The sequence below is a fragment of the Podarcis pityusensis genome, assembly GCF_964106645.2.
Source record: "Podarcis pityusensis genome assembly, chromosome: 2".
In the NCBI taxonomy this organism is placed as follows: domain Eukaryota; kingdom Metazoa; phylum Chordata; class Lepidosauria; order Squamata; family Lacertidae; genus Podarcis; species Podarcis pityusensis.
In genome coordinates, this window is record NC_138029.1 from 107607732 (window position 1) to 107623308 (window position 15577).

Here is a 15577-nt window from a genome sequence, read left to right on the forward strand (position 1 = left end):
TTCTGCATAAAGCAGGGGCTAGGGAAGGGCGAGTGACTGGCAGCTGCCTCAAAATGAGGCATCCCGGATAAGCAATACGAGCAACCCTGCTTCAGCAAGAGGCAACAGGAAGGAAAAAGCTGCTGACAATGCTGCTCGCTGGATTATTCTGCTAGCTGTTCATTTCACTTTAAACCCTTCGTGGATTTGCTCCTCCTCCTGATCCCCACTCAACTCTATGCAATTTGAGATCACCTCGCCACAGCCTCAGACTTTAAAGGGGAATACCTTTCAGGCCACAACGTCTACATACTGCTGCTTCAAATGCAATGAGTTACTCAATACAGATAGGAGCCGAGACACAATTTTCTAGTGATGGGAGCTCTTGAGAGTACTCGACAAAAATAGGCCAAGAGCTACAGGAATATCTATGACCTGGATCGGAAGGAACTCCGGACAAACTAAAATATTCAAGATACCCTGCTTTCTTGTAGGATGATGCGGTGAATTCCCAACTAATTACTGACCGAAAATTGCAATTTTCCACCACAAGGTGGCAGAAAAAAATCAACTCAGAATACGGTACTGTACAAAATGGGCAATTAGTGAAAGGCTGTGGGAGTCCTTGTTATAGAAAAGGAAACAGGAAAAGCGTAGGTGATGAAGCCAAAGCCCTGATGCCAGAAGGAGAAATTGCTCTCTTTGGAAGGAGGGGGGAGGACTAAGAGGAGGAGGAGCTGCCGCTGCAAGCACGCATTAGGGATATGGTTCAGGAAATGTCCTTTCTGCAACTGCAGTCAACTTTCAAAAGCTACAGCCAGGAAGAGGACGGGTGGCCACACGGTACTTGCTTATTGGAACTCCTGTCTCTCCAAGATGACCGCAAACTCCTCATTCCTAACTACTGCTCTGTTGTGCTACATTAAATTACAGAGATCTTCAAAACAGTGGGACTGGTAAAACCAGCAACTCCTCTACCTATAGAAGCTTAATCTTGAATCAATGTGTTCCTTTCTTGATACCCTACTAACAAAAGTGGCTTTTCCATGCCCATTTCTACTTTTGCATCCCAAGTCCCTGGAGCTTGCGCTTGAAAATTAATACAATTCAAGCAGAGACCCTTCTTCAAATTGTGGCTACTCTTTGGCCATGAAGGCTTGGTGGCACATGATAGCAGAGCAAACGTTGACTGGCAGACCCTTTACCTACATGCATCTGAAGTCTAGTGCTATGAAACAATCTTAACATAGCTGCTTCTACCTCCATGCTCCCAAGGAGGGCAAGGACAGGACGGGTAACAGCTACAGCCTTTTCAGGGCTCTATATATAAGAAGACAGAACGCAAGGCCACTGCAACCTGACAGTATCATGGAATGTGATCCTAAACATTCCCAGTAAAACAAAACACAAAAAAACTGTCATCAAAACAAGAAGACCTGACAGAAATAGCTATGAAGTGAGACGTATATTCAGAACAGATCTAACATTAGACAGGAAACAAAGTAAAGGACATTTATTTTGTAGTGAGCTTATTTGCTGGGAATACTCCAGATGCAGTATGACTGAAGCTGAGCTGGACAGGTGCTCAACAAAGCCTGATCAGGTCCGTGGTATGAAACAAAACCAGACACGATATACTACACCGTGTATCCAGATACACAAAAAGATGCAGGAAAAAGGAGTGTTTCATGAATGCTAGCGCCTCACAAAAGCCCACCAAACAGAGGCCAGATACACAGAGCTTTCAGTGTCTCCTGAGTACAGTCTGTCAAGCAGGTGGTTCAAACAGTGTGTCTGGCCCTTCACAGTGCTCCATTCTTGGGAGAAACTGCTGAAGACAAGTGCAGGAGCACAGAACAGCATCAGCAAGGCATGACCCTCTTTCCGTGCCTGACTAAGCTCAACGATCAATTCAACTCCTGTAGTGTAGACGCTTCATTCGGGTTTTGGTGCAGGAAGTTTCCCACAAGCTACCTTACAAGCCTCCCTCGGGAAAAGAGCCACACTAAAGGGGTGAAAAATCTACTTAACAGTTTGAGATAGGCAAGAGGCCCGATGCCTGAAAGATCCTCCTTACCCACATCACACAGCCATCTGTATCAGCAGCACCATGCAACTTAGGCTACAGGAGAGGAAAAGAAGAGTACCGTCAGGGCTCATGTCTTGCAAGATACCTATCAACCAAGGTATGATACAACAGGTGTGAATTAAAGATCACTGGGAAAGCAGTATTCTAGACAGTGCCTCTTCTTGGACGCAATTTGAGGGAAAGGGGGAAGTGCTTCTGTTTGGTGTTCCGTCGCGATCAAATGTGTGCACCAGATACCACCTCAGATTTCTGGTTTATCTGTTGCAAAGCTAGCTTACTCCCTGCTATCCCGGGCTCAGCAGGACAGCTCAAGTCTGAACACCGAGGCCTGATTCCATGCCCTTCACACGCTAGCAGGCAAGGCAGAACTTACTCAGATCCAGCAGCCATATCTGAATAAGATGTATCTGGTGTGGTGACTCCCAGAGGGATTGCAATGCTCATGACGTTTGTCAGGGATCACGGAGTCCAAAGGGTAGCGACTGGCGGCTCCAAGGGCGGGGAGCAGCCGCAGAGCCTCGGCCAACACGTCACGGACATGGGGAAACCTGCCAAGGGGAAAAGAAACAATGCACTGCATTTTTGTGTATCATTGCCACAGACATATGGTTCACCCTGCCTGCAAAACCATCCTAAAGTTGAGGACAGTGCGGGCTGAAGGAAGGAATGAGAAACTTCAGAGGGTGCGTGTTGTCTCTTGCCTCTGCATTACTTTTACATAATCTCCTCTCAAATATGGCCACCTGGTTCACATGCAGGTATTTCCTCGTGCCATAAAAGAGAATGCCAAGCACAGGCAAGAGGCCCGCAGGCCTGTCTTGCAAAAGACGGTCACATGGGTAAAACTGCCAGTAGGGGAGGCAGAGCACAACATGTGTGTGTGTGTGTGTTGAGATAGAATCCCAGAGCAGCCAATGAGAAAAGAAAGCAGCACGGAAGGCATTTATTCATTTCTGTAATGATTTATTTCAGAATGATCCTCATGACAACCCTAGTGCCAAAATCCAGTTCCTGAGCTTCACAGATGTGCATGAGATGCAAAGTCATCTCCCAAATCCCTCATGCTCACTTGGGACAAGGTTTAACACAAGAGGAACAGGGGGGAAAGGGGCACATCTGAAATGGTGGTGAAAGGGGGAACAGTCGAAGGCAGATGGCTGCACAATGAAGGAAGTAATGAGCCCAAAGGCCGTGCCTCTCTCTGTTTGTACTCTGGTACTAAAGTACAACATACAGTACATATGCCTCTCTTCAGACCTGAACACAACGTGGACATTTAAACCACTGTGTTACTTGGAAATATACAGAGAAACAGCTACCAGGAAAGGAACGGGCCCTACTCTTTTATTTATTTTGCAGAGACAAGTAACTAAACACACACATCCACCATTCAGATTTGGTATGCTATGTAATCCGGCATCTACACTCAACTGCAACTAAGTACAGAATGAGAAGCAGCCCTGATACAAAGGCCAACTTGGGGGAGGGGGGACTTAAGTAAGGAAGGGAGCATGAAGTGAGAGTTGCAGTGGATGGTTCGGCCTACATGCAACCTGTCTGAACCTGCCTCAACAGAGCTCAAGGCCTTCCAGTAAGTGAGAGGATATCTAGTTTGTCCCTTGCAGGTGTATCTGGGGCTGTGCAGGGGGGCTCTATCCTTTGGGAATAGATTTGTACCTGCAGAACTGATCGCTTGTGGGAGGTGTTTACTCCCAAGCTCTTGGAGGGCAGCAGGAGCTTGTGGATTAAAGCAGGTGGGAAAGCTCACCAGTAGGTGCTGCTGGCTCTAAAGGGTTCAATGGTCGACTATCCACCTTGCCTTGACACAAACTGCTTTTGTGAAACCAATGGTTCTTTGCCCATGGTAGACATATTACTAATTAACAATCTGTTCATTCCTATTACAGAGAACTTGGAACAGCTGCTGCCCACTGTAGCCTTTCAAGAACTTTCCTACCTCCACAAATTACCCATATGCAAGGATGAGGTCTGTGATGTGATCGTGGTGGAATGTGGGAGAAGCAAATAAATGTTGCACTTTCTTTCTGACCTAGTTCCTTTGCACTTTCTTCCCATTCTTCAGGGCTAGCCATGCCATCAGGGCAGCTCTTTGTGTGGGAAACAAGCATTCAAGCTTTGTAATAATTACTAGTACAGGTTGGGCTAAATGCAGAAGGCACAGAACTTAACATGCATCGCTCCCTATGAGCAAGGCACCATCAGGTATCAAATCACTTCACCGATAGGTAAGCCTAGAAAAGGCTATTAATTGTTCCCCTCTGAAAGAAGGTGTAGAAATATGGATCACATCTTGCTAGGACGGGCTGGAAAATTTCTTCAGAATGTTTCTGCAGTTAATAGCATTATCTGCAGCCATAAAAGGAGCTACATCACATGCACATTTCTACAGAGGAAGTATTTACCTGGCACATTAGAACCTGTGTGTGAACGCGTGCCTGAATACACACACATGAGGTAAAAGAATATGCAGTTGCAGATTGTCTTTGGAGTCTTCCATTCTGTCCAGGAATGCTCACTACTGTGTAAAGCCGTGAATGTGGTCTGCACTGGTACTCAAACAAGGTTTTGCCCCACTTATTCACAGGCAAGAGCATGGGAATCCCAGGGGTTCCTTTAAGGTTTGCCAAACAGTCCAAATATGGGTTTGCTTGCACTGAATGACACTTCAGAAGTGCTGCCACACAGAATGGCAAGCACCATTCTGGTTCTTTCTGAGAACTGGCCACGCAATGAAAGAAAGGCCTGCTGTTTCTAGTCCAACAGCCCTAAGCCAGATTCGCAAGGAATTAGGAAGAACATCAAGGCTCATCCTTAATTAAGAAAAAACAACAACAGCTTAATTATGGACAGTATCTCGTAGGAGGAACTTCAGTAATGGAAAAGGACAGGAGAATTTAGTTGCTTTCGCCCACAACACTATCGCTACTTAATAGTGGAGCACCAACAATGTGCTAGACATGGAACCCAATACCAACGCAATATGACCCCTGAACAAAGAGCTCACAAAACTAAGTACAACAGAAATAACAAAGAAAATGGGAGCCAACAAGGCTTGATAAATGGAAGAGCGGGGACATGTTTTGGATCTTACAAGTGAGGATTATGCAGAGACTGGAAGCAGCCACTAGGCTGACTCATGCAGCCCTACAAACATTAAGGAGAAGGTCTCACCCATACAACACAACGAGGTTCTCTAGTAACAACAACAACAACAACACCACCACCAGGGCAGGTGTACAACCAGGCTGTGGTTGTACAGGAATTGAAATTACTTGATGCCTTGATCTGGGGATCTGTTCAAGGGAGAGAGGGCAGTATCAAATTTTTCCTGGTAGTGTTATATGGAAATGGCCCGAACAGACATATATGCCATCTATAAATCAACTCCATGACGATCAAATCTGAAACTGCCTCAACATTCAGGACGCAAGAGCAACAGAATAGTGCAATCTTTGTTTCAACCATCTCCCTTTATCCTTCACTCCCATCTGACCGATGTGGCTGAGACTTTGGAGGCAAAATGAAGAGCCGGCTGGAACGTTTTGTCTATAAAAACAATAAGACAATGAAGCTCAGTGCCCCCTCCTCTGGACTAGGCTGGGTTCAAACCAAAGGGGCTGCTCTGTGGGGGCTTAATCCTTTTCTGCTGAATCTCATGAGCTGTGTCTCTGAATTCTGAAAAAGAAGGGGGCAGGGCTCCCAGTCTAGTTTGAGCCCCAGACAGGGCAGAAGGATGCCCAGTCATTAGAATTCTCTCTGGCCTACATAATGCAGCCAATACAAAGCACCAAACAATCTTAAACATTTCTAACACCCAATAATGGTGATAATGTCCACCTTTCTTCTGAAGACCAAAAAGGGCATGCATCTTTTGAAAACCACATTGTAAATCAAGAGAGGGAGAGCTGGACAGGAATCAGAATTAGAACTCTCCTGAAAGGTTTCATCAATCTATACAAGTCTCCCACACTGATCTTACTTTCTACATGGCATAGGGTAGATTCAGGTGACTTCAAGACTCTCACGACAGTGAAGAAAAAGCTATACCACCAGTGAGATTGAGGAGAGAAACTCTGAGTGATCCATGTGCAACTTTTACTGTCATCCTCAACACACAGTTCTTAAAGGTAAAGTAAAGGGACCCCTGACCATTAGGTCCAGTTGTGACCGACTCTGGGGTTGCAGCGCTCATCTCGCTTTATTGGCCGAGGGAGCCGGCGTACAGCTTCCGGGTCATGTGGCCAGTATGACTAAGCCTCTTCTGGTGAACCAGAGCAGCGCACGGAAATGCCGTTTACCTTCCCACCGGAGCGGTACCTAATAATCTACTTGAACTTTGATGTGCTTTCGAACTGCTAGGTCGGCAGGAGAATAAATAGCCCCTATACAGTGAATATGGTTCCAAACAAACACATAGATTTGCAGCTGTAATCACGTGTTTGATGGTAACTTATGACGCTACAGACAAGTCTGTATTTATTAAGGTATTCATATTCCACCCTATGATGAAATCAAATTCAAAGCAGCCTACAAATAAAATAGTCATTTGATTAATTGCAAGCTTAAAATGTCAATCAACCAAATTTCAATTGCCAATGGCCTCTGAAGATTTAAGGCAGGTTATGATACAGCATTAACTTGTATCCTAAACAGAGGCACATAACATCCAATATCAAAACTGGTGAATATTTGGTGAATATCAAAACTTGGAGTTCTGTGTATCTATCCAAAACAATGATGTGATGTGATCAGCAGTGATCTGCTGGTCACCCTTCAATCTGGGTGTCACATCCTGAAAATTATCAAGGAAGCGTAGTACTGTATTCAGGCCCTGTATACCTGGTTGGGTGTAAAAGTCAAGTGCAATAATGCATAAAATAGGGGTAGTGACAAAGTCTGTGTTAGATGTTGAACCTGAAACATTGCTTTAAGGCCTGTAGCAGTTTGCATTATGCAGGGGTGTGGGTGTAGGTGGGTGTTCCTAGCATATATAATAGCAAAGGTGAAGAAGAAAAAACCTTAATTATATTTTTACAAGTTTCTTCACATTTGGATACAGTTATAAACTGCCACATATTTACAAAATATACTGTCATCTTAACAAAAAAAGTTGGGAGAATTATGCTAGCAAGAAAACTGCAGTCACAGTTTTCACTTTTAACATACTAACACAGTGATCAAGATGGTTGACACATAGCTCAGTTTGGTGTAGAGCATGAGACTCTTAATCTCAGAGTTGTGGGTTTGAGTCCCAAGTTGGTTGAGAGATTTCTGCATTGCAGAGGGTCAAACTAGATGACCCTCATGGTCCCTTCCAACTCTACAAATCTATGATTCTGTGAACTTGCGTTTAACATGTGCAAATTCTTTGCTTCTCTCCAGCTCCTGGATGCACTGTGTGCGGCAGAAACAAAACCATAAACAAGGCACAGTGTGGTGGGGGCCATGTCATGAGGAGCAGGCCCCTGGTTTTGTTTCTCTCCAAACAAACCACAAAGAGGGGCCAAGGTTTGTTCTTGGCCAGCCTATCGTTGTTTAGAGAGAAACAAACCCCGAGCCCACAAAAGCTTGGGTTTGCACATGAGGCCCAACACTAGCTTGTTTCCTCTGACCACAAAGCACAAGAAAGAGATGAGCGAGGAGCTAAACACCTGCATGTGTTAAAACTATGTCTTAATATTGTTTGCAAACTGGGCCACTGCCTCCTTGGCTTCTGGGTCATAGCCTCCATATTTCAAACCTTCCTTATCTGCCCAAGTCTCTAGGCCTTGTGTAACCACTTTTCCCAACACTTCTTCCTCAATTTCTTTCCCCCTCGGATCTGTGCATCCTCCACATATGCTTTCCCTTCATATTCTTGTTTCCAAATGCACTGGGTTCTTCAGCCATGCTGATAGCTCTGTAAAATCAGCAAAGTAGCAACTACACACAATTTTAGAGGATTCTCATTCTTTGTCACGCCAGCCCTGAAAATATCATTCTGAGATGGTCCTGAAAACTGGCTGAAAGCACACAAATATGAACAGAAACTAAGAAAGAGTCAAACAGTGAAAATCAGGAAGAACTAGCATTATTGAGTCAATGATCTAGAGGGGAAACACATGTGCAGCTGATACTAAAGTAGAATTAATGAGAATGAAAATCAGAGGAACAAGCAATTTCAGAAACACCAAACAACAAAAATGCAAGCCAACACTTCTGGATTCATTTTCCCCAGACCACATTCAGAGGGAGGGGAAACAGCTAAGGAGGAGGCCAGCACAAGGCACATTAGATCTTAGTTTGATATCAACTATAGGAACGAAGCAGCTGGGGTGGTTTTGGAACAGCACAAAGACAGGCATTATGTCACAGAAGAGGCCCCTGCATTCACTTATAGCATATGGAATAGTGCATCTGACAAAGCAAGTGAGAGGAAGGGGCCTAGTATCAAATGCTGCAGTTGCATCCCCTGATTTTTTGGTAGCTTCCCTGAACAATTTGGTGGGATGAGTAAACTTGGGACACACACCACTGCTCACTCCTAACACCACATCAAGAAGTTTTTCGAAAGTCCAACTACACATCTACTGGATTCAACTCTATCCATACTGATACTCTCAAAGAACTCTAATAGGTTAGTCAGGCAGCACTTATATTTGCAGGAGCCATGCTGTTTCTTCTTCAGCACCATTTGTTCTTCGATATGCTTGATAATGAGAGCTGAGCTCTCAACTGTGCCTCCTAGAAGCTGCCAGCATGCGACAGTGGCCACACCCCAGATATGGCTTCGACTGGCTGGCTAAACCAGATGAGGGTAGCCAATGGGTCTCAAACTCTCAGTGAGTTAGGGACTTCACCTGAAGGCGAAGACAGGCTTTGGCAGATTGAACAGATGAGACCAACCGTGGGTCCAATGGTCAAGAAAGCGTTTTCTGCATGTGCTGTAGAGGAAAGGATGAGGCTCGTCAACCTGGGATGGTAGCCCATCTAGGAGAAGGAAACCTCTGTCCTAAGAGAAGGAAAACTCTGGTCCTAAACCTCCGCTGCCTTGTGAGATATCTTCAGGAGAAGAAAAAGCTAAGGAGTAAACCCATCACAAATCCAGAGTGGAGTCCCTAAGGCGGTTGGATGGCGTCCTGTACACCTCCTTCTGGCAACTCTTGCAGCCAAGCTGGTGCCAAATGTATTGCTCTGCTGTTCTTTAGACCACACCAGCGAGGCTGAGAGCAGGGTCTTGTTGTCTGGGCAGCCCAGGACCTCCAGACAGACTGCCCAGGCTTGCGTCCTGGCGAGGTTACTTCAGTGCGGCTAACACAGTGGTTTGACTTCACCCCCGGAGGTTCACTCCATTGCCTCTTGAGAAAGACAGGCGCAAACAACAACAACAACAGTGCTTGATGATTTTGTGTTTAATAATGCTTTTCATATTAGTTTTCCCAGAACAGCTAAGTGGTCTGTAATTTCCTGAATCTCTCCCTACTCCCCTGATTTTTTAAAAAAATGGTATTGCAGTGGCCACTTCACAATTCCCAGGTATGGAGACTGTTATTAGGGACAAGTTACATAATTTTATTACAAGAACAGCAATTTCACATTTGGGTGGGTGCCATCTGGATCCAGGGATTTGTTAAGCTTTTGACAAGGCCTAGAATTTGTCTCCAACCACTATTTAAATTGTAAGTTTATTAAATTTATTAGAAAAGCTTTATTAAAAAAACTTGGCATCTTACAGCAATTAAAATATACAAAATATTTTTAAAAAACTGTAACATAAATGTGCATAATAAAATGAGACAACACAACACTCTCTCCCCCCAAGAATGAAAAATGATCAGGAATAGTTAATTAACATTATGCTGATATTTAAAAATCAGCCAATCACATCCCATTAAATGTGTGGGAGTAGAGTAATAGCCTGGAACCACTGTAAAGCAGTATACCCCTCCCCAACTCAGGCAATCTCTCAATAAAGATGCTACAGTAAACACTACTGAAAAGCACCAAGATCTCTCTCCTGGCACAGTTCCTTGCACATGTCACCCAGGAAAGTTTCTATACCTTAGATTCTTCCTTGCACATGTCACCCAGGAAAGAATCTGAACTCCATCTTCTGCATTGAGGATAGATGCAAAGAATTCATTCAGCTTCTCTGCACTCACTCTTTTACTCCAATAGCTCACATTTAACTCCTTTATTATCCAAAAATCCAGCAATCTCCCCAGCTGGTTTGCTGCTTCTAATGTATTTTGAAGAGGGTTCTTAAAAAAGTTGACTAAGTGTTTCTACTGATGCACTGTCTCATTCTTCTTTTGCATCCCTTGTTATCAGCTTGCATTTCTTTTGCTCAAATTACTGCTCATTTTTGTTCTCATTTGGGCATTCAGCTTGTTCTACACTTTTCTTATTAGACAGCCATTCCACAGAGTGTAGCCACTTTAATTTTGTTTTTATGCTAGTTGCCTCGTTGGTGGATAAGGCGGGGTTGTGCTTAATAGCTTTCTATTTGTAAATCATAGGACACAGGGTATAAGGCCTGAATAAAACAGAAGCTGGTAGATGAAGCATATGAAAAAGCAGGAGGGGGGGTGAGCCATTTCAGCACTGAAGGCTGAGCTGGAAATAGATTACAAGCTAGAGGGCTGCAGTTGATTTACATATTTTAGTTGCATGTTGCCAGGCATACTGCATTTACTCTACACTGGATCCTCAGCACTGTGATCGATTGTCTCAGATGTGAAAAACCTGAGTTATCCCTTAAATTATAAATTCAACATCCAGATTGATATTTGTTAGTTGGGCAATCAATTTTTTGCTGCTTTGCTTCCTATTTCTATTATTCAAACGTCGTCACTGCACAATTTTTCAGCCACAGGACAAAAAGCTACATTTACAAAATGAAAACGAGGGTTCTCTAAATTGGGAAAGCCTTCCCCAGTCTTTCTCTGACACAAAAGGATGGTTCAGGGACCAATATGAAATACTTTCATAGTGAGTCAGACTAATGGATCATCTAGTCTAGCAGTCAACCCCAATTAGCATCCGGCCACAATTTATCACTCCAAACTGTCTGGAAGCCTTGATATTAGAATTCTAATTCAGGATATAACAGTGAAAAAAACTGGGATGACCACAAGGAAGGTCCATGCTCTATCATAAACACCACATGAAAAGGTGGTGACACCACGTGTCTTCTGAGATTCACAGTTAAAGGGGGCCAAAGCATCAAGATGAGCACTCATAAATACCTTGCTTTTCAATCCAAAGTGTGTGGGAGGTGGTGTGGTGGGTATGTGAAAGTAAAATACCTTATTGGAAATAGTTAAAGCAGGCCTTTGATTTTAAAAATATGAATCCTTACAAACCTGTCAAGTAAAGTATCACTCCCTAAATTATTTTACGTAGATGGCATTTGGGAGAAAAATAATGCAAACAGCTGAATCATAAGAAAACGGTGCAGTAAACGGACTCAGCTGGACTGGAACTCAAATTCAGATCAACCCCTTCAGAATTCCCAGGACAATCACAGAGGCCACAGCAAATTACCAATTACAATGCTAGCAACTGTAATGTGCACATGATATATAACTGCCACCAAGAGAAGGCAATGCCTGACAAAATTTGCCAGGAACCGGTTGCTAGATTGGAAAGGAGAGAGCTCTGCATCTGCAAATCTGGCGACAGGCTTCTTATATTCAAGGACGTCATGTGACAGGCCTACTCTGCCTGCTTGGCCACTCCCAGAAAAGGCAAACAAAACCACTCCAGAGTGAATTCCAGCAGGGATTTCAAAGGCAGACATTGCATCAGCCAGGTGTACAGGAAGCAGCTGGGATTCAGAGTCCAAAGGGCAGCTGACCTACTGAGAGGCTCTCAGAGCAAGCTCTCTTTCTGGAATCCTGTGGGAAGGATGAGCAGGAAGGAGGAGAAATGCTTCAGAGACAGAACAGGCTGAATCTGCTTCACAAAGTCTTTGTACTAGTGCTCCGGACCTGGCTGCTCTCCCAGAGATGATGCAATCCCAAGGAACAAGGTCTGCGCCAGAGAGAAGTATTCACAGCCTATGCAGATGGCAAGTCAGCCAAGGGATCTCTGATGAAAACACGCCCGAGCCAATCCAAAGGCAGCAGCCTCCCTTCCCCACAGCTACCCCACCCCACCATTTGGTAGAGGAAGGAATCCCACATTTCATGTCATTGCCCCCGTGACTGAGGACCGGCGGAGGGAGGAACTAAGCATTTATGCTGCCTTATAATGTTTCCCACCTCGGTCTGTCTGAGGAGGAAGGGAAGGAATAAAAACGCACGCAATATGGGGTGGGAAATACCCAGATCCTTTCCTAACACCCTAACTATCAGCACAGGGCTCTCTCCAATCACTTCCTTGTCAGTACAAGTCTAAACTCCCCAAACACGTACACAGCAGCTCTGCTGTGACTGGCTGCCTTGGCCCTACTCTCAGAAACCATGCAGAGACACAGCACTGGGAACCATGGCAACACGACACAGTGCAGCAATTATGGAGCCGTGGCAGCTACTCTATACTTAAGGTTCAGCCCCTACCTCCATTATAAACCTGATTTTATTCCTCCCCCCCCTTAAAAGTTACCAGCAAATGATCCTTCAGACCGATCAAACTGATCGTATATGTTTTGCAGGCTGCTGCCATGGGGGTGGGGAGAGGGCAGGGAGGGTGGAACAGTAAACTAGAAACCGTTTGGAAAATTTCAGTACAGAGAAGTGGGATCAGCTACTTAACACAAACTCCCTCTCCCTCCTGCACTCTCTCTCATCATCTTGCAGGGTCTGACATGCTGTTAGAAGCACTCATAACAAAATTTAAGCTTGATGGTGCTGGTATGATTCAGGAGCCACAGAATCAGTCCATAGGTTGCCAAATGGACATTTAACCCTTTTCTGGGCACTCCTAAACAGGTTTACATCATTACTCACATGATTTTGGGGGTCAACGTTCTAAAAACCATCAACGCAGTATAAGTACCATGTAACAGCACAACTGGGAGGTAAATGAGTAGCCATATTCACTACAGACAAGTTAGGACTGCATGTTGGTGAGTTACTCTGCTATAAAGCTATGTTAATTGCTTGTGCACATCTGTATAGGCCTTGCACGCAGCTTGCTGCAATATCTTTGGGAGAAATTACCGTATTTTTCGCTCTATAACACGCACCAGATCATAACACGCACATAGTTTTTAGAGGAGGAAAACAAGAAAAAAAATATTCTAAACGAAACAGTGGATGTATGATTTTTGTGGTTCATGCTGTGGCCACAGACATGTGATCTGACAGTGAGTTTGGAGTAGCCCAATGCAAAATCCATGCTTTGTAACCATGTTTTTGCACCACTGCGGCCCCAGGCAACAGTGGGTACGTGATTTTTTTGGTGCAAGATGTAGCCATGGACATGCTATGTGATCTGATGGTGAATTTGGGGTGACCCAATGCAAAGATCCTGAGGATCCATGCTTTGTAACCACGTTTTAAGTGGGGAGGGAAGGAAAAGCACTCAAGGGACAAGGAGCACGCGTGGGGTGGGTAGAGAAGGATGCTGCTAATAATGCAAAAGAGGGGTTTAAGGGGAGAAGAAGCACGTGTGGGGTGGGTGGAGAAGGATGCTGCTAATAATGAAGAAGAGGGGTATAAGGGGAGAAGGCTCCTCTCCTCTCCCACTTTGCTCCTTTAAAGCAAGCAGGCTCTCTGTCCCTCTCTCCTCCCCACTCAGTGGCTCTTCTCCCGCTTTGCTGTTTCAAAGCGAGCCACGGAGGAGGGAAGGAAGGGGAACCATGGATCCTCTGCTCACGACTACAGCAGATCCCCCCCGCCACCCGTAGGCATTCGCTCCATAACACGCACAGACATTCCCCCTTACTTTCTAGGAGGAAAAAAGTGAGTGTTATGGTGCAAAAAATACGGTAACTGTTCCTGGGGTCAAATTAAGCCTAAATGAGGCTCCATTTTAAAGTTGCTTAGCCCCTCCCACACACGAATGCTAAGAGGCACTGAAGTCCAAGTATTCCAAATCCTCCTTAATTGGAACCCAAGTTTCTCACACAATCTACATACAATGTGAGTGGGCAGAAGATAGATCAGAATCTACCAGCGGATCATAGATTTAAATGACTCCCAATTTTTGTTCTTAAAGAACAAAACAACTGTTCCCACATAAATTAGGCTGCTAAAATGAAGAAAGCTTAGCAGGGCTTTTGTGTGAAAGGACTGTGAACTCAGTTCAGCTCTGGTACTGAAAATCAATTCCTAGACTCAAAATATGCTCACTGGCAGTCTGTTTTCTACTTCTAATTCTATGTCTTTTGCACCCGGCTCTGGCTGGTAGATCTTGGGGTTCTTGTAAAATAACAAGGATAAAATCCACCCACCACTGATCAACAAGGCCATGCATATACAGGTAAGAAGCTCCAGGGAGTGGTACAAGCCATGTGTGGGAATGCAAAAGGCTGGAACTTAAACTGGTTTAATGTAAAGCAGTAACAAGCAGAGACCTGCCCAAAAATTACGTCTCTGGAGTCAGACATAGACCTCCACTGTAGCAGCACTATGCAGACTACTGAACGTTTCCAAGTCCAAAGAAGCACTGAAGTCTTTTTGGCCATTTAGTAGGCTCAAAATCATGCCAACAAAAACTTTACAAGCCAAAGCTGCAGTGAGCACCAAAAGGAGAAGATGTGAAAGCCTCCTTGAAAGTGCAGTGTGTGTTCCACGAGTAACAAACACTCCTATGAGCTGCTGGCCACAAAAGCGATTCCTATGGTGCCAGGTGCCATTGACCTCTTCAGGTGTTTATTAGTGTCAGTTTTTCACAGAGCTGGAGGCTCTATGGTCAAGAAGAGTCACTACCTACAGGCTTCACTAAAATCAGATTTGAAAAGCCAGAACTAGCTTCCCTAAGCTGAACCAGAGAAGCTGAAATAGGCATACAGTGGAACCTCGGGTGACGTACCATCCTCCTTATGAACGTTTTGGGTAACGAGCTCCACTAGCCCAGAAGTAGATGCCCCGGTAGCGAACTTCGCCCCGGGATGCGGAAGTTGTGCACCGGCGGTGCGGTGGCAGCAGGAGGCCCCATTAGCAAAAGTGCGCCTCAAGTTAAGAACGGTTTCGGGTTAAGAACGGAAGTCCGGAACGAATTAAGTTCGTAACCGGAGGTACCACTGTATACACAGTATAAGGGTGGTGCAACTGTTGCAAGTACATAACTGTATAGTGTAAAAAACCATCCCCACACAACACCACTGCCATGGCTAGAACAATTCAGGAACCTTTTTAAAAAAGCTTTGGAGATCATGAAAGGATAAACACCCAGCCAGATATTCACATGAGAAAAAATGTGTCTTAAAAATGCAAAGCTTCCTGCTGCTCTCAGCGGCCCCGTCACCCAAGAAGATACCCTTCCGCCCTGGAATGAAAGTGACTAGGCCAAAAGCTGTATTAAGGGAGTAGCAGTTGGGGGGGGGGGGAGCAGATATTG

The 15577-nt window shown here is 44.8% G+C and overlaps 1 protein-coding gene and 1 long non-coding RNA gene across 2 annotated transcripts in view; one reads left to right on the plus strand and one right to left on the minus strand.

Moving 5' to 3' along the window:
* The window catches only part of SETD5 (SET domain containing 5), a 62774-nt gene that overhangs the window by 32962 nt on the left and 14235 nt on the right, over positions 1 to 15577 (minus strand). Inside the window, exon 2 of the mRNA XM_080993437.1 lies at positions 2442 to 2616. Within this exon, the coding sequence (XP_080849563.1) occupies positions 2442 to 2512 (71 nt within the window). The 5' untranslated portion in view covers positions 2513 to 2616. The remainder of the gene's footprint in view (positions 1 to 2441; positions 2617 to 15577) is intronic.
* Positions 1 to 15577, plus strand: part of LOC308470279 — a 350106-nt gene that overhangs the window by 19130 nt on the left and 315399 nt on the right. The gene's annotated exons all lie outside the window — the stretch shown is intronic.